Below are 27,569 nucleotides of genomic sequence, written 5' to 3' on the forward strand. Positions count from 1 at the left end.
TGGTATCTGCCTGGATCCCTCTGCCCATGCATTTGCTGAATGAATTACAAAATAGGTAAGAGAATGAATAAATGACTTTTTTTTCTAGAGCGAGAGCATGAAGCACCTTTTATTTTTAGAAGACTTATTTACTTACTTACTGGAAAGGCAGAGTGACAAGGAGAGAAAGACAGAGACGGAGAGAGAATGTCTTGGTTCACTCACCAAATGCCTGCAAAAACTGGGGCTGGGTGAGGCAGAAACCAAAAGGCAGAAATTTTATCCAGTTCTTCCACGTGAGTGTCAGGAACTCAAGTACTCGAGCTGTCGTCTGCTGCTTCCTAGGAGCGTTAGCAGGGAGCTGGATTGGAAGGAGAGGCGGGACTGCATCCTGGCCCGCCAACGTGGGATCCGGGAGTCCCAGCTGGTGGCTGAACCTGCTGCCCCACACGGCCACCCTGAGCCCTTCCATTGGCCTGCGGTCTCCCCAGGAGCAGACTTCACTCCTTCTTTCCACAAAGACCCTTCTGGCCCTGGGGGCACCCAGCGTGCTTAGTTCCTTAAGTGACAGGCTCCCCACCCAAGAGATACTCATTGGTACAGAGAACTCTCAGGACACTTCGGGTTTCACTGCATTGGCTTCGCTACTCCAAGGTTACTCAGTTCCAACCACTTTGCTCAAGTAAAGCAAAAAGGCTCTTGCTCTCAGAGGCTCTGGCTCCTTGCCTGGACGGTATTTGGCATAGCCCACTGCATGTCTCAATCTGGCAGAGTGGGTCGTGAGCTCCAGGGGGCTTCTGGGCTGTCATGCCCAGGCATATTCCTTTTCCGTTTGCTCTGCTGTGATCTGAGTGCTGCTTTTGAGTGTCTGCTCTGTCCCCTGCACCCTAAGCAGGAGGGATGGTCCTGGGAAGAATTTTGCCAGTTGGGGAGGGTACGCTCCACCACGGGGCTCAGGAAGGAGTCAGGGCAGCAGGACATTCTTCTATACACAGAACATGGCAGGAGGAAAGTTGCTGAACCAGGAGATGATTTCCTGATTCTCGGGGCCAGCTGACCAGATGGGGCTTCAATGAGCAGCTGATTGGGATAAGTGAACTAGGCAGAACGTATTTGTGTAGAAGGCTATTGTTGTTGAAACTGTTCATGCCTGGGGCTGGCTTTGTGGCACAGCGGTGAAACCACTCCTGGGTGCCAGCATCCCATATGGGTGCTGGTTCGAGTCCTGGCTGTTCCACTTTTTTTTTTTTTTTTTTTTTTTGACAGGCAGAGTGGACAGTGAGAGAGAGAGACAGAGAGAAAGGTCTTCCTTTGCCGTTAGTCCAACCTCCAATGGCTGCCGCGGCAGGCACACCACACTGATCCGATGGCAGGAGACAGGTGCTTCTCCTGGTCTCCCATGGGGTGCAGGACCCAAGTACTTTGGCCATCCTCCACTGCACTCCCTGTACACAGCAGAGAGCTGGCCTGGAAGAGGGGCAACCGGGACAGAATCCGGCGCCCCGACCAGGACTAGAACCCGGAGGATTAGCCTAGTGAGCCGCAGCACCAGCCATCTTCTTTTTTTTTTTTTTTTTTTTGTAAAATTTATTTATTTACTTGAGAGGCAGAGTTACAGACAGAGAGAAGGAGAGATAGAGAGGGAGAGAGTGGGAGAGGGAGAGGGGGAGGGGAAGGGGGAGGGAGAGGTCTTCCATTTGTTGGTTCACTCCCCAAATGTCCGTAACAGCTGGAGCTGGGTCAATCCAAAGCCAGGAGCTTCTTCCAGGTCTCCCATGCAGGTGCAGGAGCCCCAGCACTTGGGCTATCCTCTGCTGCTTTTCCAGGCACCTTAGCAGAGAGCTGGATCAGAAGAGGAGCAGCCAGGACTTGAGCAAGTACCCATATGGGACGCCAGCACTACAGGTGGGTATTTAACCTACTATGGCACAGTGCTGGCCCTCCTGCTCCACTTCTGATCCAGCTCGCTGCTAAGACACCTGTGAGGGCAGTGGAAGATGGTCCAAGTGCTTGAGACCTTGCATCCATGCGGGAGGCCTGGAAGATCTTCCTGGCTTCTGGCTTTGGCCTGGCTTGGCCCACCCCAGCCACTGCAGCCGTTTGGGGAGTGACCAGCAGATGAAAGATCTCTCTCTCTCTCTCTCTCTCTCTCTCACATTCTGCCATTCAAGCAAATAAGTAAATCTTAAAACACACACACACACACACACACACAAAACCCCAAACACCTGACAACACCTGTGGGCAGGGAGACGAGGGATTTGCAAGACCAGTGGTTCTCAGCCAAGACGATTTTTGTCTTAGAAGAAGACAAACTGGAGAGCTTGCTCACTCTCCTTTCGTGCACACACAGGGAAGGGCTATGGAAGCTCACAGGGAGAAGGTGGCAGCAAGCCAGGAAGAGAGCCCTCGCCAGGTCTCAAGCTGGCTGGCCCGTGACCTTGGACTTCCAGCCTCAGGAACAGGAAGAAGACAAATGTCTATAGGTGGATTCCCTCAGCCTGGGCTATTTTGTTCTGGCAGCCAGCACAGGAAAAGACACTTTCACTCCATCTCTCCAATGCGCTCGAATCCCTGCCCGACATGAAGACCCCTGGTTCACGCGTGGCCTTCTGGAAGCTCATGCCCAAGCGGCGTGGCCATCCCCTGGCCGACACGGCACTCCTGAACAGTGCTACCCTGGGAGGTAGGCAGTGGCCTCATCCCCATTTCACAGAGGAGAAAGCCGAAGCTCACAACAGCGAGGACGCCTGCTCCATCGAAGACCAAGCAAAGTAGCAGGGTGAAACTAGAACCTAGGTGTGCAAGGCTTCCTCTGAGTCACACCTGCAAGGGGTCCTGGTCCCTGCTCAGTGGGTTCACACTTCTCCTTCTCTCTCTCTTAAACATTCATTTATTTAAAAGGCAGAGTGAATGAGTGAGGGAGGGAGGGAGAGAGGGAGGGAGAGAAAGAGAGAGAGAGAATCTTCCATCTCTTGGTTCGTCCTAGAATGGCTCCCAAAGCCAGAACTGGGCCAGGCTGAAGCCACAAGCCAGGAACTCCATCCAAGTCTCCCATGTGAGTGACAGGGGCCCAAGCACTTGGGCCATCATCTGCTGCCTTCCCAGGTGCATTAGCAGGGAGCTGGGTGGGAAGCAGAGCAGCCAGGACTCAAATAGGCTCTCTAGTATGGGATGCTGGCATTGCAAACAGTGGCTTCACCAGAGTGCCACAACACTGGCCCTTTTTTCTCTCTTTTTTTGGATTGTATATGTATGTATGTGGATGTGTGTGCATATATGGGCATGTATGTATGTGTGGCATATTACTATCTTTCTCATTTTAAAATTATTCATTTTTATTTCTTTGAACGACAAAGAGAGAGGCAGAGATCTCCTATTCACTGGTTCACTTCCCCAAATACCTGCAATAGCCAGACTGGGCCAGGCCAAAGCCAGGAGCCTGGAACTCCATCTGGGTCTCCCAGATGGGTGGCAGGGACTCAAGCAGTTGAGCCATCACCAGCTGCCTCCCAGGGAAGCTGTAGCAGGAAACTACCATTGGTGGTAGAGCTGGGACTCAGACCCGGGCACTCCAATATGGATGTGGGCATCCCATGTAGTGCCTTGACCACCATGCCAAACACTCCCCAACTTGTCCCTAATCCTGACCTATTTTTGCTTGTCTCGATCATGGCTCTCTCTCACCCACAGGCAAACCCCCAGCACCCTGAGTCCTCTCACCAGGCTGTGCACTGCTCACTGGTGCAAACCCAGAGACACCACGCTGGCATCTTGAGTCCCAGGCCACTCTCTCACTTGAGTTCCACCCTTAGCCAATCCCTGCAGAATGACACTTGGGCATCATCTGCTTGGTTCTCAGGCTCGGCTTAGCTGCAAAGCCTGATCCTCCACTTCCCCTCCCCCTTTCACCTGCAACCCTCTGGACAATCAATCTCTACTCCCCACTTTGGGTGCCATTCAGGTTCCCACACCAATGCTGGGACTGAGCTCAGACACGGTCTGTATTGAAACCTCCTTCCCCACCAGCAGGTGGCGTGTTTTTTGTATTCTGCACAATACATGTCCTCGAGGAACGTTGTGTGACTCAGCTGGAGTCCTGGGGCTTTGTCCTGGGACAAATGCAACTGGGAAATCATACAGGCAAGTGAGAGGGGGCAGGAACCAGCCCATGTGTCAGAGCCCGGAGATGGTCCAGACCCGGAATGTGTGTACTCAGCACAGAGAGATGGCCCCGCTCTGGCAGGACAGGGAGGCCCTGGAGGAGGAGGAGAGTGGCAGCGTCACACTGGGGGACACGGGCCTGGAGGCAGACACACCAGGTCGCCCCTCGCCATTCACCCACCCACGCCCTCACTCCTCATTCATTAGTCACTTGCCCTTCCCAAGGCCACGCTCTCAGCAGACAGTTGGGTCTGCAGATCCTCGGGTGCTGCTGTGGCTAGGCGAGGCACCCCCTCCTTGGCCCCTTCCCTCTCCCAGCTCTGTTTCCACTGCTGCCTCTGAACCAGCGAGCTTCTTCTCCCCTCCTCTCACGGCTTATTAGCTCCCCGAGGGTCTCAGTTGTCCCACCTGGAACGTGGGCTGCTGCGGGCTTTCACTGGCCTGGGTGGGGAGAGGCCAGCAGCACGGGAGGCATCAGCGGTGGGCACAGGACGCAGCTGTTGATCAGCATTCACTCTCCCCATTTCTAAAAGCCAAGCACTCCATCAGCAGGCCCCCAGCGTCGGAACCCCGGGGCTCCCCAGCAGAGTCACTGGGAAGAGGACGGGGGATCTCAGCTGGGCCAGAAAGCGGCAGGGTGGGAGCAGGCACCCCAGGAGCCCAAGTCAGGAGGCCGCCTGGCGCCCGCCCACCTCCAGCCGGTCCCGGGCAGCCGGGAGTTCTCACGTCCACCTGCTGTGGGCTGAGCACATAGGTCCTCCAGCCATGTTCCGGCCACTTCTCCTGCACAGCTCTGGAGTGGAGACCGCAGAGCTGTTCCTCATCCCCTCCCGTGATGGCCTCAAGGCACCAGAAGAAATGACGCCAGCTCTCCACGAGCAGGTGGGGGCGTGGGGGGTCAAGCCTGCTGAATGCAGGCACCAGCCTGCAGTTATGTGAGTGTTGTTTGGTGCCTCGCCATGTATTTGACCAAGGTGACGGGAGAGGTGGGGTTTAGTCACCCTTGAGGGCTTACGTTCATCTTATCTGTCCTATGGCAAGAAGCAGGCTGCCTGGGAGCCCGCTGATTCCCGTTCTGCAAGGGGGTGCTACAGCCTTGTGGAGTTTCTTCTACAGGCAGCAGTCAATTGCTCGCTTTTGATAATGAACACAAACATACTTTTTTTTAAAAAAAATGAATGAAATGAATTAAAGAGGGAGAGGTGAGTATTTTGCTGAAATAACCATACTGGGGGGGGGGGGGTTCATGGTGCTGGCGGCAGGCGGCTGCCAGGTTGGGCAGGCGAGGGTGAGCCAGAGACACTAGCACACCCAGCGGCAGCGCCACCTGTCCTAGGAGGTCCTCGGATCCCTTCTCTCTCCATCCAGCTCGGCTCTCAGGACCGACTCGGGTCTCATTCCCCACTCGAAATACAAGCAGAGCTGAGACTGACAAGAGTTCCCGGCAAAGGAAATGCACCGAGTGTGCATTTTCAGAAAGGGCCGCCGTCATGGTGTGACACCTGCCACCTCTTCCCTCCGCAGTGCCGTCTGCAGAAAACCAGCAGCAGAGCTAGAGGTGAGCGAGGTGGAGCCGTGGAGTGCAAGGTTCCCACAGCGAATGGCGCCGCGGTTGGGATCCCAGCTCCTAGCGCCCCTGCTGCAGGTGGGGCTCTGTAGCCTGCGCTGTGCGGGTTCGCGCCACTCTGAACAACACTGGGTCAGACTGGCAGTGGGTCTCCAGCCCAGCTTCTGAGGCCCAGGGCACAGAGGTGTGTTCGCCCTGTGTCTCGCTCCCAGCTGGGGACAGGGACCTTGGTCCTGTCCCTCCCGCGGCCATCTTAAGGTGACTCCCGAGTTTCTTTTTCAGAGCTTTGCTCCTGGAAGTGGCGATCTCAGCGCTCTGCTTCCTGCTCTACTGCCACTCCCTCCTCCGCTGGCCTTGCTCGCTCAGCCACCTGTGCAGGTGCAGGTGCAGGTGAGGGGGTTATGGACACCTGGACTCAGCCCCGAAGCATGTCACCTGCTACTGGCCACACCCCCACTTGTTCAAGTGGGAAGGGAGCTTTAAAAGCCTGGGGAATGCAGGGCACAATCACTCGTCACTGTGTCCAGGTGGACGTCCTCTCTTCTCCCAAGGCCCCGGCTCGTGGCCCACCCCAGGGACCTCCCCACACTTGCTCATGAGTGAGGTTTCTCCTGCTTCTTCCTCTCTTGGGCCTGCACACTCCCCTCCAGGTCTTCATCACAGTCGCGAAACGTTACCTATGGGGCTGGTGCCGTGGCATAGCAGGTGGACTGCAGCACCTGCACCCTACATGGGCGCCGGTTGGAGACCTGGCTGCTGCACTTCCAGTCCAGCTCCCTGTTAATGCACCTGGGAAAGCAGCAAAGCAGTGGAGGATGGCCTCAGTACTTGGGGCCTGCACCCATGTGGGAGACCCAGGAAAAGCTCCTGGCTTCAGCCGGGGTGGCCATTCAGGGAGTGAACCAGCAGATGAAAGTGCTCTCTCTGTCTTTTAAATAAATAAATCTTTTTTTTAAAAAATGTCTCCTACACAGTCCCCTCAGGCTGCCCCTCATCTGAGCCTGGCTGGGCCCTATCTTCTCTCATGTTTCATGGCCACTCTCCTGCAGACTGCGTGTCAGGACGCCGCTCTGTCTCTGCTTGGCCACAATCAACACACATTCCCACCGAATGAGCAACTACAGCCCAAGCCAGAGTCCCCCAAACTCCTGAAAATGGGGCATCAGCCCCCTCCCAGGAAGTGCACGTGGATTAGTTAAAATCACCTCGGTGGGGGCAGGCTTTTGGCAAAGTGGCTAAAGACTGTGCGCATCTCAGATGAGAGTGCCCGAGTTCAGAGCCGGCTCTGCTCCCAGTTCCAGCTTCCTGCTGATGTGCACCCCGGGAGGCAGCAGTGAGGCTCAGATAGTTGTGTCTCTGCCCCCCCCATGGGAGACCCGGATTGAGTTCCTAGCTCTCAGCTTCGCCTGGCCCAGCCCCAGCTGGTGTGGGCATTTGGGGAATGGCCCAGAAGATGGTAGTTCTTTCTCTGTCTCTCTACCCTTCAAGTAAAATGAACATAAAAATGCAAATAAATTTTAAAGTCACTTTAATGGACAAATGTGCCAGTTTCTATTGAAAAATCAATGTCACTAAAAGGGGGAGGGTGAGACGAATTACAAGGCCATAACGACCAAATGCAACGTGCACATTATTTCCACTCTGAGTCCACAGACTTTAAAGGGATTAATTTGAGATGATCAGGCTGAATGTGAGCCAGGTAATAAAACAACACTGAGGTTATTATTGCTAATGCTGTTCCATGTAATCATTGCATTGTGGTTTTATATATATATATGCATATGCATATACATGTATATTTTAACATCCTAGCAGATAATTTAGGTATCCATGCTGAAGTATTTACAGATGAACTGACAAATGTGGGATTTGCTTTCAAATACACCAGCAAGCAAACCCAAGCATGCCACAGTAGACAGTTTGGGACGGGGGAAAAAAGGTTGACAAAATGTTTACACTGTTGAAACTGGGTTTGGTGTCATGGAATTGATTACATTGTTCTTTTCTACTTTAGTGTCATTTTCAAATTTTCCTGAAGGCAAAGATTTTAAAAGCCACTGCAGCCATAACCTCGTGTGCTTGCTCCAAGATGGACCATCTTGTTTTCCGCTCCCAAATTCAATTGGTATTGACGGAAACCCTGCTGGGGTTAAAAGCCTGTGAGGGCTGCAGGGCCACACAAGACCTGATGGACTATCAGGTATGCACAGGGCGAATATCCCTGTTGGGTTATATTCAGCCCCTTGGGTATGGAAAACCCAGATCCTTCCCAGACACTGGATCTGCTGCCTGAACCAACTCTGGAGCTCTGCAGTACCCCAGCCTCAGCTGCAAGCAGGCGACACCCCCACCCTCCCACCCAAGACATCTCATGCAGCCAGCTTAGCATTTCCAGGCCCCTGGCTCCTCACTTATGAAAAAAGCAGCTGCTGGTTGCTCTCATTTCGTAGGCTGGCTGTGAGCATTAACCACGACAGGAACAGGTGCATTCTGCTATTTGCCCGGGCTGAGCAGAAGGAGTCCACAGTGCCAGCTCCCATTGCTGTCTGGTTGGGCAGCCACCAGCCGCCCTTTCTCAGCACTGATACAGCTGTGACCAGTACCCAGGGTGGGCTCCCCTGTGTAAGCTCCACGTGTACGTCTTAGGTGGGGCCCCTGGGAAGGCTTTTCAGGCCCACCTGGACCTCCAGCAAGTTTCCCAAGAGGAATAAAAGCCCTAGAGTTTGCCTGCACGTCAGCAAGGGAGTGAATGAGCCGGCCCTCAACAAGGTGCTGCTTGGTGCCCATCAGTTTTGGTTTGGGGGTTGCGGTGGCAGGACTGCAGGTTTTTCTATTACTTAACTTATTTGTTAATATTTCTCTGAAAGGCACATCTTTTTTAAAAATTTTATTTTTATTTATTCAAGAGGCAGAGAGACACAAGAGAGAAAGATAGAAAGACCTTCCATCTACTGGTTCACCGCCCCCCACCCCCACCCCAATGCCTTAAACAGCCAGGGCCAGTGCAGGCAGATGCCAGGAGACCAGAAACCCATCCAGTACCCCATGCGAGCAGCAGAGACCCAAGCACTTGAGCCATTACCGCATCTTCCCAGCGGGAAGCCAGTTACAAGCAGAGCTGGAACTTGAACCCAAGTACTTGCGGTATGGCATGTGGGCATCCCAAGCAGTGTATTAACCACTGTGCCAAACGCCCATCCCAAAAGGCTGGATTGCAAGCAGGCAGCAGTGCAGGGGAGTCTCTGCAACACAGCCCTGGCAGCGTCTTCCCTAACGGGTGGTGATAGGGGTGGTGACCAAGTGTTAACGTAAGTTAATCTGCTTGTTTGACTCAGAATGAAATTACTGTATTACTGGAGTTGATTAGACCTATTCTTCCTCCCCTCTCTTCCTTCTCTTCTCCCCCACTCCTTTTCAACTCAAAGGCTAACAATGTTAGTCCCAATAGTCCAGCCCTTCACTTCAGCCCTTCACTTCAGTATTTTGTTAAACAGTGGAAGCACACGTCCCATCCACACCCCAGCTACATGCTGGCCCCAATACTCCGTGGAGCCTGCACAGTGCACATCTGTTTGCAGATGCAGACAAAGTGTGAACGTGCCCGTGGCAGAGGTGGCCACTGTTGGGGGGGAGGCACTCGCTTAAGCACAAGTGGCACTAAGCTGCAGGCGGAAATGCACTTGGCTCAGGAGTGCCACATCTGAGCTTGGATGGATGCCCCATGTAGACCATCTGCCATCATTCAAAATGCAAATGCATTCTGGAGATGGACTAGAGGAAGAATTCCCGACCTTGGTTCTTCTGTCAAATCACAGGGAAGGGTCACAGGGAGCTTTATTAGTACTAAAATCTGCACCAATGCTGCGGGTTAAGAATCTTTTCTGGCCCAAGTCCTCGGGTCCCTGCACCCGCATAGGAGACCTGGAAGAAGCTCCGGGCTCCTAGCTTTGGATCAGCACAGCTCTGGCTGTTGTGGCCATCTGGGGAGTGAACCAGTGGATGGAAGACCTCTCTCTGTCTCGACCTCTCTCTCTCTCTCTCTCTCTCTCTCTCTCTCTCTCTCTCTCTCTCTCTCCTTCTCTTTCTGTGTAACTGTGACTTTCAAGTAAAATAAATAAATCGTTTTTAAAAAAAGAATCTCTTTTCTAATGAAACATTACATCAATCCATGTACAAGGGGATTTCAACAAGTTTCTAGAACATGGAGTTAAAAGAAAGTTTATTCTGGTTCAAGAATATTCTGAAATTCATGTCAGTTAATTTTTTTAATATAATACACATTTCCAAGAACTTTTTGAAGACCTCTCATATGCATGGATTTCCAAGTGTTTGGACACCAAAATAAAATTATCTTTTAATTCCACTTTCTAGAAACTTATTCAAGTACCTTGGTTAATACTCTTGTGGTATAATAATATACTCACACAATTATATACATTTATGAAGCTAGAATCACACCAGAAAAGTGAAAAGTCAAAAAATACTGCTTTTTTTTAAGGAGGTTGGATGAGCTCCTCTTTTTTTATTCATTTTTTATTTTATTTATTTATTTATTTTTTGACAGGCAGAGTGGACAATAAGAGAGAGAGACAGAGAGAAAGGTCTTCCTTTGCTGTTGGTTCACCCCATGACGGCCACTATGGCCGACGAGCTGCGGCTGGCGCACCACACTGATCCGAAGCCAGGAGCCAGGTGCTTATCCTGGTCTCCCATGTGGGTGCAGGGCCCAAGGACCTGGGCCATCCTCCACTGCCTTCCTGGGCCACAGCAGAGAGTTGGCCTGGAAGAGGAGCAGCCGGGACAGAATCTGGCACCCTGACCGGGACTAGAACCTGGGATGCCAGCACCGCAGGTGGAGGATTAACCTATTGAGCCATGGCACTGGCCAAAAAATACTGCTTTAAATAGTCAAGTGACATTAAATCAAAACGCACAGACCAAGGTAAACCGTCATCTCGTCTTGGAATAACCTGGTAACTGAGGCTGTTGTATCCCAGGCTGCACACTCCAGGATCACTAACAAAGCACAGGATACGCTAACTGTCCATTAACGTGTGGTGTGTGAGGTGGGTGCAGCCGCAACCACAGCTTTCTTCAAGAACCTGCCTGAAATACGGCCCCACCAGGGTCCTGATCAACAGCTCCCCACTCTTCAACTCATTATTGATTTCTGGCAGACAGCAAAGTGCCTCTGCGGCTACAGCAGTTACATCAGGGGAACCCGGCTTCCAGCATTCTGCGTGAGTGCTACATCAGAGCTGGGAAAAGTCAGGACTCTGCGAATGCATTTTAAAGACCTTTTAACCTGCAATGAAATCAACCACTGTGGGCCACTTCACTTTCTAATAGAAGAAATGCCATTGTATACCTTTGTGCCTGTTCAAACGGTTTTATTTGAGAAGATGGAAAAATTAACCTTTGGGGTTATTTCTAAGGCTCTACAGTGCTAATCTCAATCAATCACGATTATCCATTCTCTGGATTAGTAAGATCATTTCCTTCTAATTCTGTGCTTCCCACTACCTGCTTTTGATCACTCAGTAGCTGCATATTTTTCTGTAGTTTCTGAAGCTATACAGGCCCTTTAGAAAATCCAATTACCACCAGTCATCTTACGACACAGAAATTATTACTTAACAAGTCAGCATCATACCAGTGCATAAACACATCTATTAAAACAGAATAGTGCATGAAATTTATCATCTCTTTGGCATTCTTATCAATAATATGTCATGGGTAACTTTCTATAGAAGGTTAGAAATGTTTCATTCTATAAGCCCGTGTGTGTGTGTGTGTGTGTGTCTGCATAACGTGCTAGTTCATGGATGCAGCATAATTTATTTAACCAATGACTTATGTGAGTGAGTTAATATTATAAACAAATCTAACCAAAAGCATCCTTGCACATACACCTCTACAAATGTTTCCTATTTAAAATGTTTGCTTACAAGTAGCTGCCTTCATTTTCCTTATTTAAAAAAATTATCCTAGATAAGCCATGGGTTAAGTAATGACAAGAAGTTTGGCAAACAAGCCTTGCAAAGTACATGTGTTTACGTTTTGTGTTATCCACAGGCTAATATCTGGCTTCCCGGCCAGGAGGTCTGAGGGGGGACGTGGTGGATGGCGGGATTTCGATCGCCTTCCTCAAGCCCTGCAAGTCTTGTCTCACTGGGAGACTCAGCCCACGCCCGCCTCCTTCTTTCTAAATCAGGCCTTGCTGGGGAAGCGTTGACCCACGGCTCATGTCTCCTGCAGTTTTCATCAGGCACTTGCTCTCCTCCGTTCAGTTATTACGGGAGGGGTACTTATCCCAGAAGCAAAGAACATTCAAGAGCTGAGAGAGAGCCCATGTTTGTTCTAGAAGTGTCAGGGATCTGAAAGCAACTGGTTAAAGACCTCACTGGGAAAGTCAACTATGAAAACTGAGATGGGCTTCAAAATCAACGTTGTTTCTTTGCTATTTTGTGGACACCTTTTCATCTGCTGGTAGCACAAAATTTCCATTCAGGACTTCTTTCCATGTTGCAACTTGCCATGGCGTCATACTCACGTTATGGTATATTTTTCAATGGGCTGTTTGTCTAGAGACTTTTTCCTTTTCTGAGTGCCAAGTGCTGTGAACAATGACTTACTTCAGCGGGAAACTCCACACCAGGTCCGCAACAAGGTCATGTGTGCAGCTGTGTCCCTTTGTGCTTTCGCTGGTTTGGCTGTGTGTTATAAAAGAAAGCATTCTTCAAGAACCAAATCCACAGCCAGCATAAAGGGAATGAAATGCAAGTGTGCTCTTGCTGTCCCTGTTCACCTTGACCATGCATCACCACCTGCACCTGTAGGGAACTTGGCCAAAATCATACAGCTTGAATCTAGCACGGCCAAGGTTTGAACCAAACATGCTGGCTGCAGAGTCCGTATTCTTGATGTTGCTATATGGCTAATTTCTAAGAAAAGATTTGTTTATTTGAAAGGCAGAGTTGGGGGTGGGGGGAGAGAGAGAGAGAGAGAGAGAGAGAGAGAGAGTGCTGGGGCTGGACCAGGCCAAAGCCAGGAGCCAGGAGCTCCACTCTGGTCTCTCACATAGGTGGCAGGGGTCCAAGGACTTGGGCCATCTTCCGCTGCTGCTGCCTTCACAGGTACATTAGCAGGGAGTCGGATTGGAAGTGAAGCAGGACAGGAACTGGCACCCATATAGGGTGCTGGCGTGGTGGGTTGAAGCTACTGTGCCATAACTCCAGCCCCTACAGCCGATTTCACCATACATACCCAGCCATCCCTGTGCTTCAGTAAAGTGGAAAACCAACAACCTCCACTCTGGAGGAGAAACATAATCTGAGGTCTCCAGACAGACCACAGGGAGGTGGGAGCTGGCTGAACGGAAGCCGGGGGTCAAAGTGAAGTCTGCACACTGAATGTGAGCATGGCAGATTCTGCTTCCTCTCATGCCCCTGATGGTGGAAACCAGTTTGACCCAACAAAGAAGTATTCTTAGGAGACATCTCAGCCTTGGAAGAATTACATAGCCCCAACCTATGATATGACTGGCTCCTACCCAGCTCACATTGAAATGTGATGGGCATTAAAGATGCTTGTAAAGATTTTTAAAATTTTAATTATTTGAGGGGCTGGTGCTGTGGCACAGCGGGTAAAGCCACTGCCTGCAGTGCCAGCATCCCATATGGGCACCAGTTCAAGTCCCAGCTGCTCCACTTCCAATCCAGCTCTCTGTTATGGCCTGGGAAAGCAGTGGAAGATGGCGCAAGTCCTTGGGCCCCTGCTCACATGTGAGAGATGTGGAAGAAGCTCCTGGCTCCTGGCTCCTGGCTTCAGATCAGCTCAGCTCTGGCTGTTGTGGCCAATTGGGGAGTGAACCAGTAGATGAAAGATCTCTCTCTCTCTCTCTCATCTCTCTCTCTCCTCTTTCTGTAACTCTCCTTTCAAATAAGTTCTTAAAAAGAGAGAGATGGATCCAAGTGATAAAGTTCCAGAAGAGAGAACAGAAGAAATAGAAGGGGGGGGGGGTCAACAAAATAAACACAGAGAGCATTTTCCTAGAAATGAAAGTCACGGTGCATCTTAGAAAGGCCAAGTGATCAACATAATTAAGGGAAAACGCTGAAGTCCCAGGCAGTCACATGAACTATCAGAGTGCACGGGGGGAAAGCCCAGCTCACAGGGAGGGAGTGGAGGATGGAGGAGCAGGTGCCCAGCAGCGGCAGTCCAGACAGGCAAAAGCAGTGCAGCCCACAAGTAAGGAGCGTGGTGGGCACCAGTGGGGTCAACTACAACATCCCGAGCAGACAGATTTTACCTGGTGGCCCTACAGCGGCAAACTATGAAATGTGCGAGTGTAATAAAGACATCATCAGTGATTCAAAGACTCAAAATGACCTTCTCTGTATCCTTTCTTAAGAAACTATTTGGGCCATTGTTGAGGCACAGTGGGTTGAACCACCACCTGTGTACCAGCTGAGTCCCGGATGCTCCAGATCCAATCCAGCTTCATTCTAACGTGACTGAAAGCAGCGTGAAATGGCCCAAGTGCCTGAGCCCCAGCCACCCACTCAGGAGACCTGGATGGAGTTTCTGGCTCCTGGCTTTGGTCTGGCTCAGTCTCAGCCATTATGGCCATTTGGGGAATGAACCAGAATTTGGAAGATATCCCTCTCTCTCTCCCTCTCTCTCTCTCCCATTGTGTAACTCTTTCAAATAAATACAATAAATTTCTTTTAAAAGGAAACTATTGGAGGAGATATTATTTTTCCTACAAGTTCTTAGAAAAACTAGGTTCTTATATATTTGTTAGAATTTTACCTTCAAGAAAATCTTACCCCATTAACGGATCCGTTCTTTTTTTTTTTTTTTTAGATTTATTTATTTATTTGAAAGTCAGAGTTACACAGAGAGAAGGAGAGGCAGAAAGAGAGAGGTCTTCCATCCGTTGGTTCACTCCCAGTTGGCAGCAAGGCCGGAGCTGTGCTGATCCGAAGCCAGGAGCCAGGGGCTTCTACCAGATCTCCCACGTGGGTGCAGGGGCCCAAGCACTTGGTTCATCTTCTACTACTTTCCCAGGCCATAGCAGAGAGCTGGATTGGAAATGGAGCAGCTGAGGCTCGAACTGGTGCCCATATGGGATGCTGGCACTGCAGGCGGGGGCTTTACCTGCTACACCACAGCGCCGGCCCCCATACTTCAGTTCTGGAGAGCATGGTAACTGGCCCAACTGATTTCTTTAGTTCACTTAGTCCAGTGGGAACTGGTCACTTGGGCACCAGTGGAAAAGGAAGATTCGAATACCCCTGGCAGCCTCATGCTCTGGGGAGAGCAGCCTCCCTGTTAGCAAGGCCCTGGGTGAAGTGAAGCCTGCAATGAACCGCAGCCTGAAACCAATGCCTGCCCTGCCCTAGCTCTCGCTCTGCCACGGCCTGGAAACTCTTGCTCTTCATCCACTCGTCCTCTCACTGGGATGGCTAATTGTTTATGTGCCACTTGACTGGCCATGGGGTTCCCAGATATCTGGTCCAGCATTGCTCCGGGTGTTGGGATGAGATGGAGTCTTCGGTAGGGAGAGTAAAGTGGATTGCCCTCCCTAATTATGGGTGGGCCTTAACCGATCAGTTGAAGGCTTGCCTAGCACCCAAGACTGACCCTTCCCTGTGTAAGAGAAGTCACGCCACACTTCACCTGCAGCACCAGCTCCTCCTGCCCGAAGACCTTCAAAATGGGAACTCTGGCTCTCCCTGGGTCTCCAGCCTGCCCGCCCACCCTGAAGACTAGATGGGTCCATTTCCATAATCATGTAAGCCAATTCCTTTCAACAAATCTCTTTGCACATCTATATCCATGTCCTCTGTATCACTTATATCCATAGCTACATGTCTCCTATTGGTTCTGCTTCTCTGGAGAACCCTGATACAGGCATTCAGACAAATATTTATTGAACATGTGCTAGATGCCAAAGCAGTCAGTTAAAATGACAAGAGATTAAAACCACAGTCCTTACCCTCAACGTTTCAGGAACTTGGCAATGCGTTCCATAACAGTTGCTCCTGAGAGGGAATGGGCCCGTGCTTTTCACTTGGGATTTTCAGGTTTCCTTACTGCCTATCCATGAACACAGCCTGACCACGTCCACTTAAGCACCTGACTTCCCATCTTGCCTTATCTGGTTTTTCTCTTTTTCCTGGTGGATGGAAGTGAAATCTCCTCCGGTGGAATACAGCAACTTTCTAAGTCAGCTGTGGAGGACAGCAGTGCACTTACTTATCAGAGGTCCGCGGAGCCATGCTCACTGATGCTTTGCCATGTGTCCCTCACAACGTCTGCCGCCTTGGAGTCCTGCCCAGTACTCAGCCATCTAGGAAGCTGGTTGGATCTGTGCATGTGCAGAGGCAAGGAGGATACTGGCGGTGCATAAGCGCACATGTTTGATGTGTGGAGTTTGCCTTTTAGCACGAAGCATGGGAGTATCTCTGACCCACCTCGGTGCTAGTAAAAGCAGTGGGGTTACTTACAAATATTTGCTTGCAAAGTGTTTCTGTACAAAGGAAGGAGCAGGATCCCCCTTTCAAAGTTTTGTGTTGCACGTTTAGAACAAAGGCGCTGATTTCATTTCAAGGACAGCGAAATCTTTGTTCCTCAGAGCACCTGAGAATGGGCGAGTGATAGCCCTACAAAGAGTCTGGCCAGTGAAGACTTACTCTACAGTGGAGAGGACTGTGCCTGGTCTTCCTCTCACTCCCTCCTAGGGAAACACAAACACATGAGTGCGAGCACAGAAACTGAACTCATTAATGTTTGTGGGGCAGAGCTACCCCCAACCCTGCTTTCAAGCCTGGAAATCGACAATCCTCTCCTAAAAGTCCTCTTAGTAACTCGCAAGATTAATTGACTTCCCACTGGGGACACTAGAGAGATCAGTGATTTATCCGGAATATCTCTTGGAAGCTTGATGGGCGAGGGTCAGATAACATCCCCTCCACTCCAGTACAGGGTTTAACCAAGCCAATTGCACGGGCTGGTACTGTGGTGTAGCGGGTAAAACCACTGCTCAGGACGCCAGCATCCCAGATTGGAGTGCTGGTCTGAGTCCCTGCTGCTCCACTCCCCATCCAGCTCCCTGTTGATGCTCCTGGGAAAGCAGTAGAGGACAGCCCACATCCTTGGGCCCCTGTACCCATGTGGGAGACCTGGATGGAGTTCCTGGCTCCTGGCTTTAGCCTGGCCCAGACCTGGCTGTTGTGGCCATTTGGGTAGTGAACCAGTGGTGCAAGATCTCCCTCCCTCGCCCTCTTTTATATATATATATATATATATATATATATATATATATATATATTTCTCTGCCTTTCAAATAAATAAATCTTTTTTTAAAAAAAAGCATACAACAGAAATTAAAGAAAGGGGAGAGGTGGGGGGTTGGGAGAGGAATTTCAGGGAAACATTTAATTCAGAAGGGACATAAAAAGGTATTTCAAAACCACAGTGTGAAGACTGAAACTGTCTCCTATTCCAAGAATTGTATTCAACAGCTTTTGGGGAAGTTGTAAAACAGAGATACACAAAGGAAACATTACTTATCACCAAATCAGAAGCATAGTGAAGCTTTTACTGAAAACAGTGGGCTGTGCAAAATACATGAAAAGAATAATATACGAATGGAAATAGACGATCCCATCTAATTAATAAAAATTCTCAAGGACTAAATTTCCCCAGTTTCTCTGTCATGGCAATGGCTAGCGGGCAGCACTTCTGCGTGGTTCAGCGCTGAGCCACCGTGAGTCTCTGACATGCTGCTGACCACGGGTCACACAGGGCACCGACAAGCTGTCTGGGGACTCCTCCTCACAGATGGAGAGAAGTACTAAAGTACTAAAGTACTAAAGTTTGAATTACAGACCCGGAGGTAGAAAGAAATCCAAGCAGAGACTTCAAAGGTCAGTTAAGAATTTGTGAAACTTCAGTGAGCTTTTTATACAAGTGGCCCAAGATTCTGGAAGAGTCCTAAAGACTCAGGCTCCAGTAACGTCTTGGGGACAAATCCAAAGTCGTCATTGTGATACTGAAGTAAGACGGAGCTCCATCTTGCATCATCTTTGACCTGATAACAATGCTCATTCACCCAGATTCATCATCTGTGTGCAGTGAACCAGGCTGGACCAGTTCTTTGGAATCTTTAAAACCACCTGACACGCTGCTCCCATTTATAGAGGAAGACTCTAAGTCTGTGTCCTTTTTTTAAGATCTATTTTATCCACTTAAAAGACAGACAGAGAGACAGAGAGAGTTCTTTTATCCATTGGTTCACTCCCCAAATGGCTGCAATGGTCAGGGCTGGGCCAGATTGAAGACAGGAGCCAGGAGCTTCTTCCAGGTCTCCCACATGGATGGCAGGAATCCAAGCACTTGGGCCATTTTTCACTGCTTTCCCAGGTGCATTAGCAGGGAGCTGGATGGGAAGTGGAGCAGCCAGGAGTTAAATGGGTGCCCACATGGGATGCTGGTGTCACAGGAGGCAGCTTTACTGGCTAAGTGACAGAGCCAGCCCCTGAGACTGCGTCTCAAGCAAATCACTGAAGGTCACACACCTGTGGGGTCAAACCCCAGTCATCTGTCTGCAGAACCAAGGCCTTGTGTGTCTTCTCCTGCAACAACCATCAAGAAGGGGATTGTCAAGTCCATGTTCACTCAGCCCCTTGGACTACTGCTCATCTGGTTTCCTTAAGGGAAAAACATCTCCACCTTCTCTGCTTACATGTTCAGTCCTAACCATTCCCTGCAGCCTGAGAGCCACCACTCAATAATCCGTGTCCAAAAATAGCACCCTCCCCTCCCTCGCCTTGGCACAGAATGAGCTGTCTGCACCACTTCTCCCAGGGTGAGCCAGTCCAGCCTGCCATCCAACACCGCCTTCATTTTATTCTTCATCTGTTGTGTGTGCGTGTGTGTGTGTGTGTGTGTAAATCTTTCTTGTAATTATGATGGCAAGTGCCTAATCCTTCGCCTTGCGGCGCTGGTACACGGGGTTCTAGTCCCAGTTGGGCGCCGGATTCTGTCCCGGTTGCTCCTCTTCTAGGCCAGCTCTCTGCTGTGGCCAGGGAGTGCAATGGAGGATGGCCCAAGTGCTTGGGCCCTGCACCCCATGGGAGAGCAGGAGAAGCACCAGGCTCCTGGCTTCGGATCAGCGCAATGTGCCGGCCGTAATGTGCCAGCCGTGGCGGCCATTGGAGGGTGAACCAACGGCAAAAAGGAAGACCTTTCTCTCTGTCTCTCTCTCTCACTGTCCACTCTGCCTGTAAAAAAAAAAAAAAAAAAGAAAAAAAGGTTGGGGGCAGATTCAAGCACCAAATATCAAGACTCATTTTTTGGGGTAGGGCCAAGACCTGACATATAAAATGAAAGGAGCCATATCATATGTCCTTAACAGCTTTAGTTCTTTACCCACCTAATAATTAATGATCAACTGATTATTAGTCTGTTTGTATGCAATTTCTGAGCTACAATAGATTACTGCTTTTCTGAGGATTATTTCAAAAATTTGCCCATCTTGTAGGCTTTGCCTTTCTTTCCTACTTGTTCACATTAAAGCGATCCCCTAACGCCAGGTTAACAGAAACGCTGTGTAGCAGCAGATGGAGTGGGTCGACTAGCACTACTGACTGTTTTGATCCTTTGTTATGCACATTTAGTGGATGAGAAAGGGAAAGCCGCAAACTTTAAGCTGCTGGTTCACAATTTCTTGTCCACCCTCCCACACTGGATGGGTCCTGGCTCTGGCAGGCACCTGTCGGGACGGTGAGGGCTTCCATGGCTTTTACACCATGACCGCGGAGACACCACATCAGGAAACCCGACCTCAGGGGCGGCGCGCGCCGGCTTCTCTCTATCACACCCTCCCCTGAGACAGACGCACACGGACGCGCACCGCCAACCTTGAACGTGACATTGTGGAGCCACTTGACTGTTGACCACTCCCCGAGACCCCGCCTAGGAAAAAGCCGCGGCTCCTCACGAAACGTGCAAACCATGATGCCAGCTCTGGAAAGCCGGGAAAATCGTCCGGAATTAAACATAAAAACTAAATCGAACTTCCAAGATCTCCTGTAGCCATCAATAGGAAGCCGAAAGAAAACGCACTCCGATCTCACTCACACGCTGGGGAGACACTGAGCGCAAAGCCGCCTATCCCGCGAGAGCAAACGCAATGCGCGGGGATGCGCAGGGAAGAAGCAGGACCCACGAGACTCTGGGATTCCCGGGGACGCCAGCACCCACAGCCCCAGGGGCGCGCCGCCGCCACACCCGCGGCCCCGCGGGACCCGCCGCACAGCCACAGAGGGAAAAGGAGCCTTGCCCCATTGTTTCAGGCCAGTCGCAAAAAAAGCGGCGTCTCCCCTTCTAAAATCACTCCAGGGATTGGGCACAGAACCGGGCCGGCGCCTCGCGCCACCGAGGCCCAAGGTTCTTTTCCTTTGTGTGTTGGTCCCCAGAGCACCGGCAGGTTCCCCAGTCCCTCCCGCGGCCGGCGGAGGCGTGGCGAGGCGCGCACCGGGAGCCTTCCCGCAGCCCGGCCCTTGCGCGCCCGCCCCTCGGGCCACCGAGACTCACCCTTGCCGGGGGTTCCCGAAGGGCGCGCGCTCCCCCAGCTCGCCCGGGCAGTCGGAGGGACGGCGCGGGCTCCCGGAGTCGCCTCTCAGGCGGCGAGAGGGGATAAGCAGGCGGCCGGCTGCAAGCCCCTCATTTCCCTCGAGCTCACTTGAAACGCGCCCCGGTGCCGCCCCGGCAGCTGCGGGTCTTAATAGCTGTGGGGCCAGCCCGGCCCTCCCCCGGAGAGGCGCGCAGACGCCGGGCGGGGGGACCCGGTCTGCCCGCCGCTGTCGCCGCCGGGGTGACTGTGCAGGAGCAGAGCAGGCAAAGGCTGAAGAGCCAGCCAAGAATTCTCCAGAAACCGCCGCTCTTCCCCGCGCGCTCCGAGCACACATCTGATCCCGCCCCAGCAGTATTTTGGAAACAAAACGCGAGGCAGGCCACTCGTGCAGTGACCCCACTGTGCCGCCACCCTCAGCGCTATTTCGACTTCATTTTCCTGGGCACAGGCGGGATGCCCTGGGCGCCGAGTGTGAGAAGCGCCTAGGGCGCTTCGCTTGGCGCTGCGGGCGCGCGCGCCTGCCCCAGCACTCAGGACCTTACTGTCTCGGGGAGCTCCGTGGCAGTGCCTCGTTGGCCCGGACCATTTCCAGCGCAGGCAGCTCCTCCCTCGCAGGCCGCGCGGTATTACCAAGCTGGGAAGAACCGGTGGTCCTGTCTGGACGGTGGAAAGTCAAAGAAAGCTATTCCACCGAAAGTTGTGTGTGAGAGCAAGTAGAGACATTATTAGCAGGCCGATCCTGGCGCAGGGCGGCCCCCCAGGGACCCGGCCCCGCCTCCGGCGAGCCGGGTCTGGCGTGCTTGGCTCGCTGCACCTGCTTCTGCCGGGGTGGTTTCCGTGGAAACCCAGGAGAGCAGGTTCTTCCTCCAGACGCGCGGTTTCTCTGACAACTGCGACTCAGCGCTAGGCATTCCAAGGAGGATGTAGGTGGGTGCGGGCTTTGAAGCACAGACTTGGAGATGCACGAGGGTAGCCGGGCGGAAGTAGGAAAGCTGTGGTGTTGAGGAATACAGTCGGAGCTGCAGGGGCCTGGGAGGGAGGCGGGGGTGTGGGCAGCACTCACCCCTTCCCACCGAGTGAGTTTATTTTTAAAAATATTCATTTCTTTGAAAGGCAGAGAGGCAGAGATCTGTCCGTGGTTCACTCCTCAAATGCCTGCAGTAGTCAGGGCTGGGCCAGACGAAGCCGGGAGCCAGGAACTGAATCTGGGTCTCCCGTGTGGGTAGCAGAGTACTTGAGGCGTCACCGCTGCCTCCCCTCTGGAATGAAGAGCAGAGTGCAGCCTTGTACCCAAGCACTCTGAAATAGGGTGCAGGCGTCCCAGGCGGAGGTTCAACCGCTAACACCGCCGCCCCGCCTCCCCACCCCCGCCACGATGCTTTAAAAAATGTGAAACGTTGAAATTTATGTTCATTTTATTTTGCAGTGACAAAATGTGAATGAGGTTTTCAAAATGATAAAGTACACAACTGAAGGACATGATGTTGAGTGAAAAGAGGCAGGCCCAGAGACAAACACCGCATGTTCTTCCTTCCATGTGGAACTAAATTAAAAAAAAAAAAAGAAGAAGAAGAAGAAAGAAAGAAAAGAAAAAAGAAGGAAATGCCTGTATCAGTATTACTGCAAATACCATTTTGTAAATTTTTTTAAATTCATTTGAGAGGTAGCTTTAGAGAGAGGGAGAGACAGAGAGGTTTTCCATTCCCTGGTTCACTCCCCAAATGGCCACAAATGGCTGGAGCTGAGCTCATCTGAAGCCAGGAGCCAGGAGCTTACTCAGGGTCTCCCACGTGGGTGCAGGAGCCCAAGCACTTGGTTCATCTTCTACTGCTTTCCCAGGCCATAGCAGAGAGCTGGATTGGAAGTGGAGCAGCCAGGATTTGAACTGGCGCCAATATGGGATGCTGGTGCCACCGGCAAAGGCTTAGCCTACTATACCACAGAGCCGGCCCTGTAAAACTTTGTTTTATGTGTTTGTCAAGCCAATGGTTAAGAATGTTATATTACTATAGTTTTAATGATCTGTGATTACTTTCAAATTTCCTGCATATGGGTGAGTTGGCCATTTTTCCATTCAATTATTGTTTAGAGCCATTGTATTTATTCTCACCAAGCTAGGGTCTTTTTTGCTTTTAACTTGTTAGACTTCTTATTTGATGAAGTATTATGCCCCCCCCCTTTTTTTTTTGACAGGTAGAGTTAGAGAGAGAGAGAGAGAAAGGTCTTCCTTCCATTGATTCACCCCCCAAATGGCTGCTACGGCCAGTGCACTGCACCAATCCGAAGCCAGGAACCAGGTGCTTCCTCCTGGTCTCCCATGCGGGTGCAGGGCCCAAGCACTTGGGCCATCCTCCACTGCCTTCCCGGGCCACAGCAGAGAGCTGGACTAGAAGAGGAGCAACCGGGACAGAATCTGGCGCCCCGACCGGGACTAGAACCCGGGGTGCCGGTGTCACAGGTGGAGGATTAGCCGAGTGAGCCATGGCGCCGGCCAAGTATTAAGCCCTTTGACTGTAATGTAAAATGTGCTATCTCAAAAACTAAAAAAAAAAAAAAAAGGAGAAGGTAAGAGGATGGGAAGAATAGGGAGGGTGGAAGGGAGAGAATATCATTATGTTCTTAGCATTGTATCTACAAATCACACAGAATCTGTTAAAAACTAATGAAAAATTAAAATAAAAAATTTTAAAAAGAGGATCACTTTCAATAAATGATTCATACACCATAGGAAAAGAGAATTGTACATTGTAATCTTAGGTTTACACAATCACACAGAGCAGCGTGTGCAAACTTTTGAAAATACCAAGGCTCACTTCAGTGACAAAAAGAACTTCAATGTGACGAAGTTTTATCATTTATCACAGTCTCATGAAGTGCAAGAGCTTATGAAGAAGCTGTTTCTGACAGTAGCTGGTTTTGCTTGAAATTATGAACCACAGGCAGGCCTCTTCTGAAGCATTCAAGTTTGAAATTCTACGTTTCTTTAGCAAAACAAACCAGCTACAACAAAATTAAAGCCATTTGCTAAAGGATGAGGAAAATAAAAACACAAAAAATGCAACAACAGTAAAAACCCCTGGGTTTGTTCCCAAGATTTTCCACACAAATATTGATCTCATTTTGCATTTCTGCTAAAATTCACAGCCATAGATTAACAGCCACATGACAAAGGGACTTCAGAAGTACCAAACCACGCAACATTTGTATTAATGTCTTTAATTATTTACTACAGTCTACATTTACCAAGGGAGTTTCCACTGGCTTTCAAATGACTTCCAACAGTCTCTTCTGCTTCTTTATTTTTTCTTATTCTGAGAAAGATGCTCATTTATAGAATATCTCAATGTTTCAGTACCAAATTCCATTTCATTTCTTCACACACTTTTTGAAGGACGCTCGTTGTACTGAAGCTATTTTGTAACTTGGTGATTGAGTACCAGCTGGCTCTAGTAAGAGAGAGGAGGAGGCTCATGAAGATGTGTGAAACAGGGGCAGAAGATGTGTGAAACAGGGGCAGATATTTAGCCTCATGATTAGGATGATGCCGTCCCCCATTGGAGCACCAGAGTTTGAGTCCTGGCTCCACTCCTGACTCCAGCTTCCTGCTAACGTGCACCCTGGGTTGCATCAGGAGATGGCTCAAGTACTTGGGTCCCTGCCAACCACATGGGAGACCCTGATTGGTTCTTGGCTCCTGGTTTCTGCCTAGCTGGCCCTGGCCATTGCAGATATTTGGGGAATCATCAGATGGGAGCTCGCTCTTTTTCTGTCTCTCAAATGAAAAAAATAGAAAAGATGTGAAACAGAAGGGGGACTTCATGGGAATTATATCTAACTGTGGATAATCTCCTAAACAGAATAAGTCAACAATTGTTCTGAATATAACCTCCCACCATAAGGCTGTGATGAACATATGGTAAAAAATAATTTATTCTTTACTTTAGGTGAAGGTTTGGGTAGGGGAGATCAGAGGTGTGGATGAGGCTGTCCATAGTTACATAAAATGCAGATGTTCATAGGCTACTTTTTTACTCCTGGGTATGGATATCTTATACTCTGCAGTCTGCAGAGCAGTACTAAAAGGTAAACTGAAACAAATCAATGAGCTTGCATGCAAGGCATAGCAGGACTATAAATGTACACATGCCCCATAGTGGTTTTACTTTATGATAAATTGTTCAATGGCATTCCAGAAAGTTCATGGAAAATGGAATTAAAAGAAAAGTTCACTCAAGAACCCAACCTTACAGCTTATATAAAAAACTCAAAATGGATCCATGATCTGAATTTACAACCTGATGCCATCAAATTACTAGAGGAGAACATTGGGGATACTCTGCAAGACATTGGCATAGGTGAAGACTTCTTATAAAAGACCACAGAAGCACAGGCAATCAAAGCCAAAATTGACAAATGGGATAACATCAAGTTAAGAAGCGCCTGTACTGCAAAAGAAACACTCAGCAAAGTTAAGAGGCAACAGGCAGCATGGGAGAAAATATCTGCAAACTGTGCAGCTGATAAAGGATTAATATCCAGAATCTACAAAGAGCTCAGGAAACTCAACAACAACAAAATAAACAATTCAGTTAAGAAATGGGCAAAGAACTTGAATCGGCAATTTTCCTTTTTTTAAACTTTTTCTTTTAAAGATTTATTTTATTTATTTGAAAGACAGAGTTACAGAGAGAGGTAGAGACAGAGAGAGAAGTCTTCCATCCTCTGGTTCACTCCCCGGATGGCTGCAACAGCTGGAGCTGTGCCGATCTGAAGCCAGGAGCCAGGAGCTTCTTCTGGGTCTCCCATAAGGGTGCAGGGGCCCAAGAACTTGGGAATCTTCTACTGCTATCTTAGGCCATAGCAGAGAGCTGGATTGGAAGAGGAGCAGCAGGGACTAGAACCAGCGCCCATATGGGATGCCAGTGCTTCAGGCCCTGGGCATTTTTCTAAGGATGAAATTCAAATGGCCAACAGACACATGGAAAAATGCTTAGGATCACTACATATCAGGGAAATGCAAATCAAAACCACAAAGAGATTTTACCTCATCCCAGTTAGAATGGCTATTGTACAGAAATCAACAACCAATCAATAGTGGTGAGGATGTGGGGAAAAAGGTACCCTAATCCACTGTCAGTAGAAATGCACAATAGTAAAACCATTATGGAAGACAGCATGGAGATGTCTCAGAAGCCAAAAATAGATATACCACATGATCCAGCAATCCCACTCCTGGGAATTTACCTAAATGAAATGAAATCAGCATATAAAAGACTTATCTGTACCCCCATGTTTATTGCAGCTCAATTCACAATAGCTAAGATATGAAATCAACTCAGATGTCCATAAACTGGTGACTGGATAAAGAAATTATGGTGTATATATACACTATGGAATACTACTCAGCCATAAAAAGAATGAAATCCTGTCTTTTGCAATAAAATGGATGCTACTGCAAACTATTATACTTATTAAAAAGAACCCCTCCCAAAGAGACAAATACCATATGTTTTCCCTGTTCTGTGGTAACTAACAGAGTACCAAAAAAGAGTATATGAGACAGAAAGAGAGAGAAATCTTCCATCTGCTGGTTCACTCCACAGATGGTCACAATAGCCAGAGGAGGGCCAAGCCAAGCCAGGAGCTTCATCTGGGTCTCCTGTATGGTGGCAGGGGTCCAAGCACTTCAGCCATCTCCTGCTGCTCTCCCCAGGCTATTAACAGGGAGCTGGATAGGAAAGGGAGCAACCAGGACTCGAACTGGTGCCCAGTGGGATGCTGGTGTTGCAGGCGGCAGTTACCCTCCATGCCACGACGCTGGTCCCAAAAAGTATCTCTTTAAAAGGTATACATGCATTTCTGAAAAGTGCCATATGCTACCAGTCTTTCATAAAGTAAGTGATAGTTCCATATTCTAAGGAAATGGCTTACGTAAAAGAAACAGGCAGGAAAATGCTTTCATAAAGCAAAAAGGCTTTTTCAAGCTGAGAAGAGTAATCTATGTTTTGAAAATTCACATAGTACCCTGAGTCTTCTTTGAAGCATGTAATTTTTTTAAGAGTAACTCTACATTTAAAAATTTATTTGAGAGGCAGAGAGAAAGAGAGAGTGAGAGTGAGAGAGAGAGAGACAGACAGCTAGACAGAGAGCAAGAGCGCTTCCAGCTGCTGGTTCATTCCCCCAGATGCCTGCAATGGCTAGGGCTGGGATCCAGGAACACAGACCAGGTCTCCCATGACAGTGGCAGGACTCAAGCACGTGAGCCATCAGCCCCGCCTCCTGGGGTCCACATTAGCAGGAAGCTGGGGTCAGAAGCCGGGCTCACCCACCCTTCTTTGGCTTTACAGCAAGCCTAACGGTGCTTTGAAAGAAGACGATTTTTAAACATGGACTTAAGATGTGGACAGATATTTCACTAAAGAAAAGCTATGGAAAGCAAATAACCACATGCAAAGATGTTTAGCATCATTGATTATTTGGGAAATGCAGATGAAAACCACAGTGAAATTCTACTAGATAAGAATGGCTAACGATCACTGGGATTAAACATGACAATAGGTCTGATCTGATTTCATCATCATTAAAAAAAATCATCTATTATTTTTCACTTTATGTTTCTGTGTGGGAGCAAACTGTTGAAATCCTTACTTAATGTATACTAAGCTGATCTTCTGTATATTAAGATAATCGAAAATGAATCTTGATGTGAATGGAAGGGGAGAGGGAGTGGGAAAGGGGAGGGTTGTGGGTGGGAGGGACGGTATGGGGGGGAAGCCATAGTAATCCATTATTCGTACTTTGGAAACGTATATTCATTAAATAAAAGTTAAAAAAAATATATATATAAAAAAAAAAAAAAGAATGGCTAACGAATGAAAAACAAGACTGAAAATGCCAAGTGCAGTATTTGCAAGAACATAAGACACCTGGAACGCTCACGCATTGCTGGCAGCAATGGGAAACAATGGAGCTGCTGCTCATGAAACTAAACTTACATGTCCCACGTGTGTCCATCTGCTGTTGCTGTAACAAACCACCGCAACTCTAGATAAAACCACGTGCATTTGTTAGCTCACAGTTCCGGAGGCAGGAAGTCTGGAGCAGGGTGGCTGGGTTTCACGGAACCACAGCACTCGGACAACACTGTGGGCTGGGCTGCAGCCTCCCCTGGGTCCCCCGCAGCCACTGCCAAGTTCACCCAGGTACTTAGCA

The 27,569-nt window shown here is 49.6% G+C and overlaps 1 protein-coding gene across 9 annotated transcripts in view; it reads right to left on the reverse strand.

Annotated features, from left to right (window-relative positions):
* Positions 1-22,908, reverse strand: part of LOC149124988 (uncharacterized) — a 58,926-nt gene extending 36,018 nt beyond the window's left edge. For 6 of the 9 annotated variants that reach the window (XR_016211862.1, XR_016211861.1, XR_016211859.1 and 3 more), the window contains exon 1: positions 20,318-20,891. Coding sequence is in view for 1 of the 9 variants with exons in the window: in XM_089302330.1 (XP_089158456.1) it covers positions 18,987-19,002; positions 20,318-20,691 (390 nt within the window). In the remaining 8 variants the exon portion in view is untranslated. The other 3 variants (XM_089302330.1, XR_016211863.1, XR_016211857.1) reach the window with 3 other exon arrangements.
* Between the last annotated feature and the right edge of the window lie 4,661 nt (positions 22,909-27,569).

The sequence above is a fragment of the Oryctolagus cuniculus genome, chromosome 8 (genome assembly GCF_051225735.1).
Source record: "Oryctolagus cuniculus isolate XC-2025 breed Fujian yellow rabbit chromosome 8, ASM5122573v1, whole genome shotgun sequence".
NCBI lineage: Eukaryota > Metazoa > Chordata > Mammalia > Lagomorpha > Leporidae > Oryctolagus > Oryctolagus cuniculus.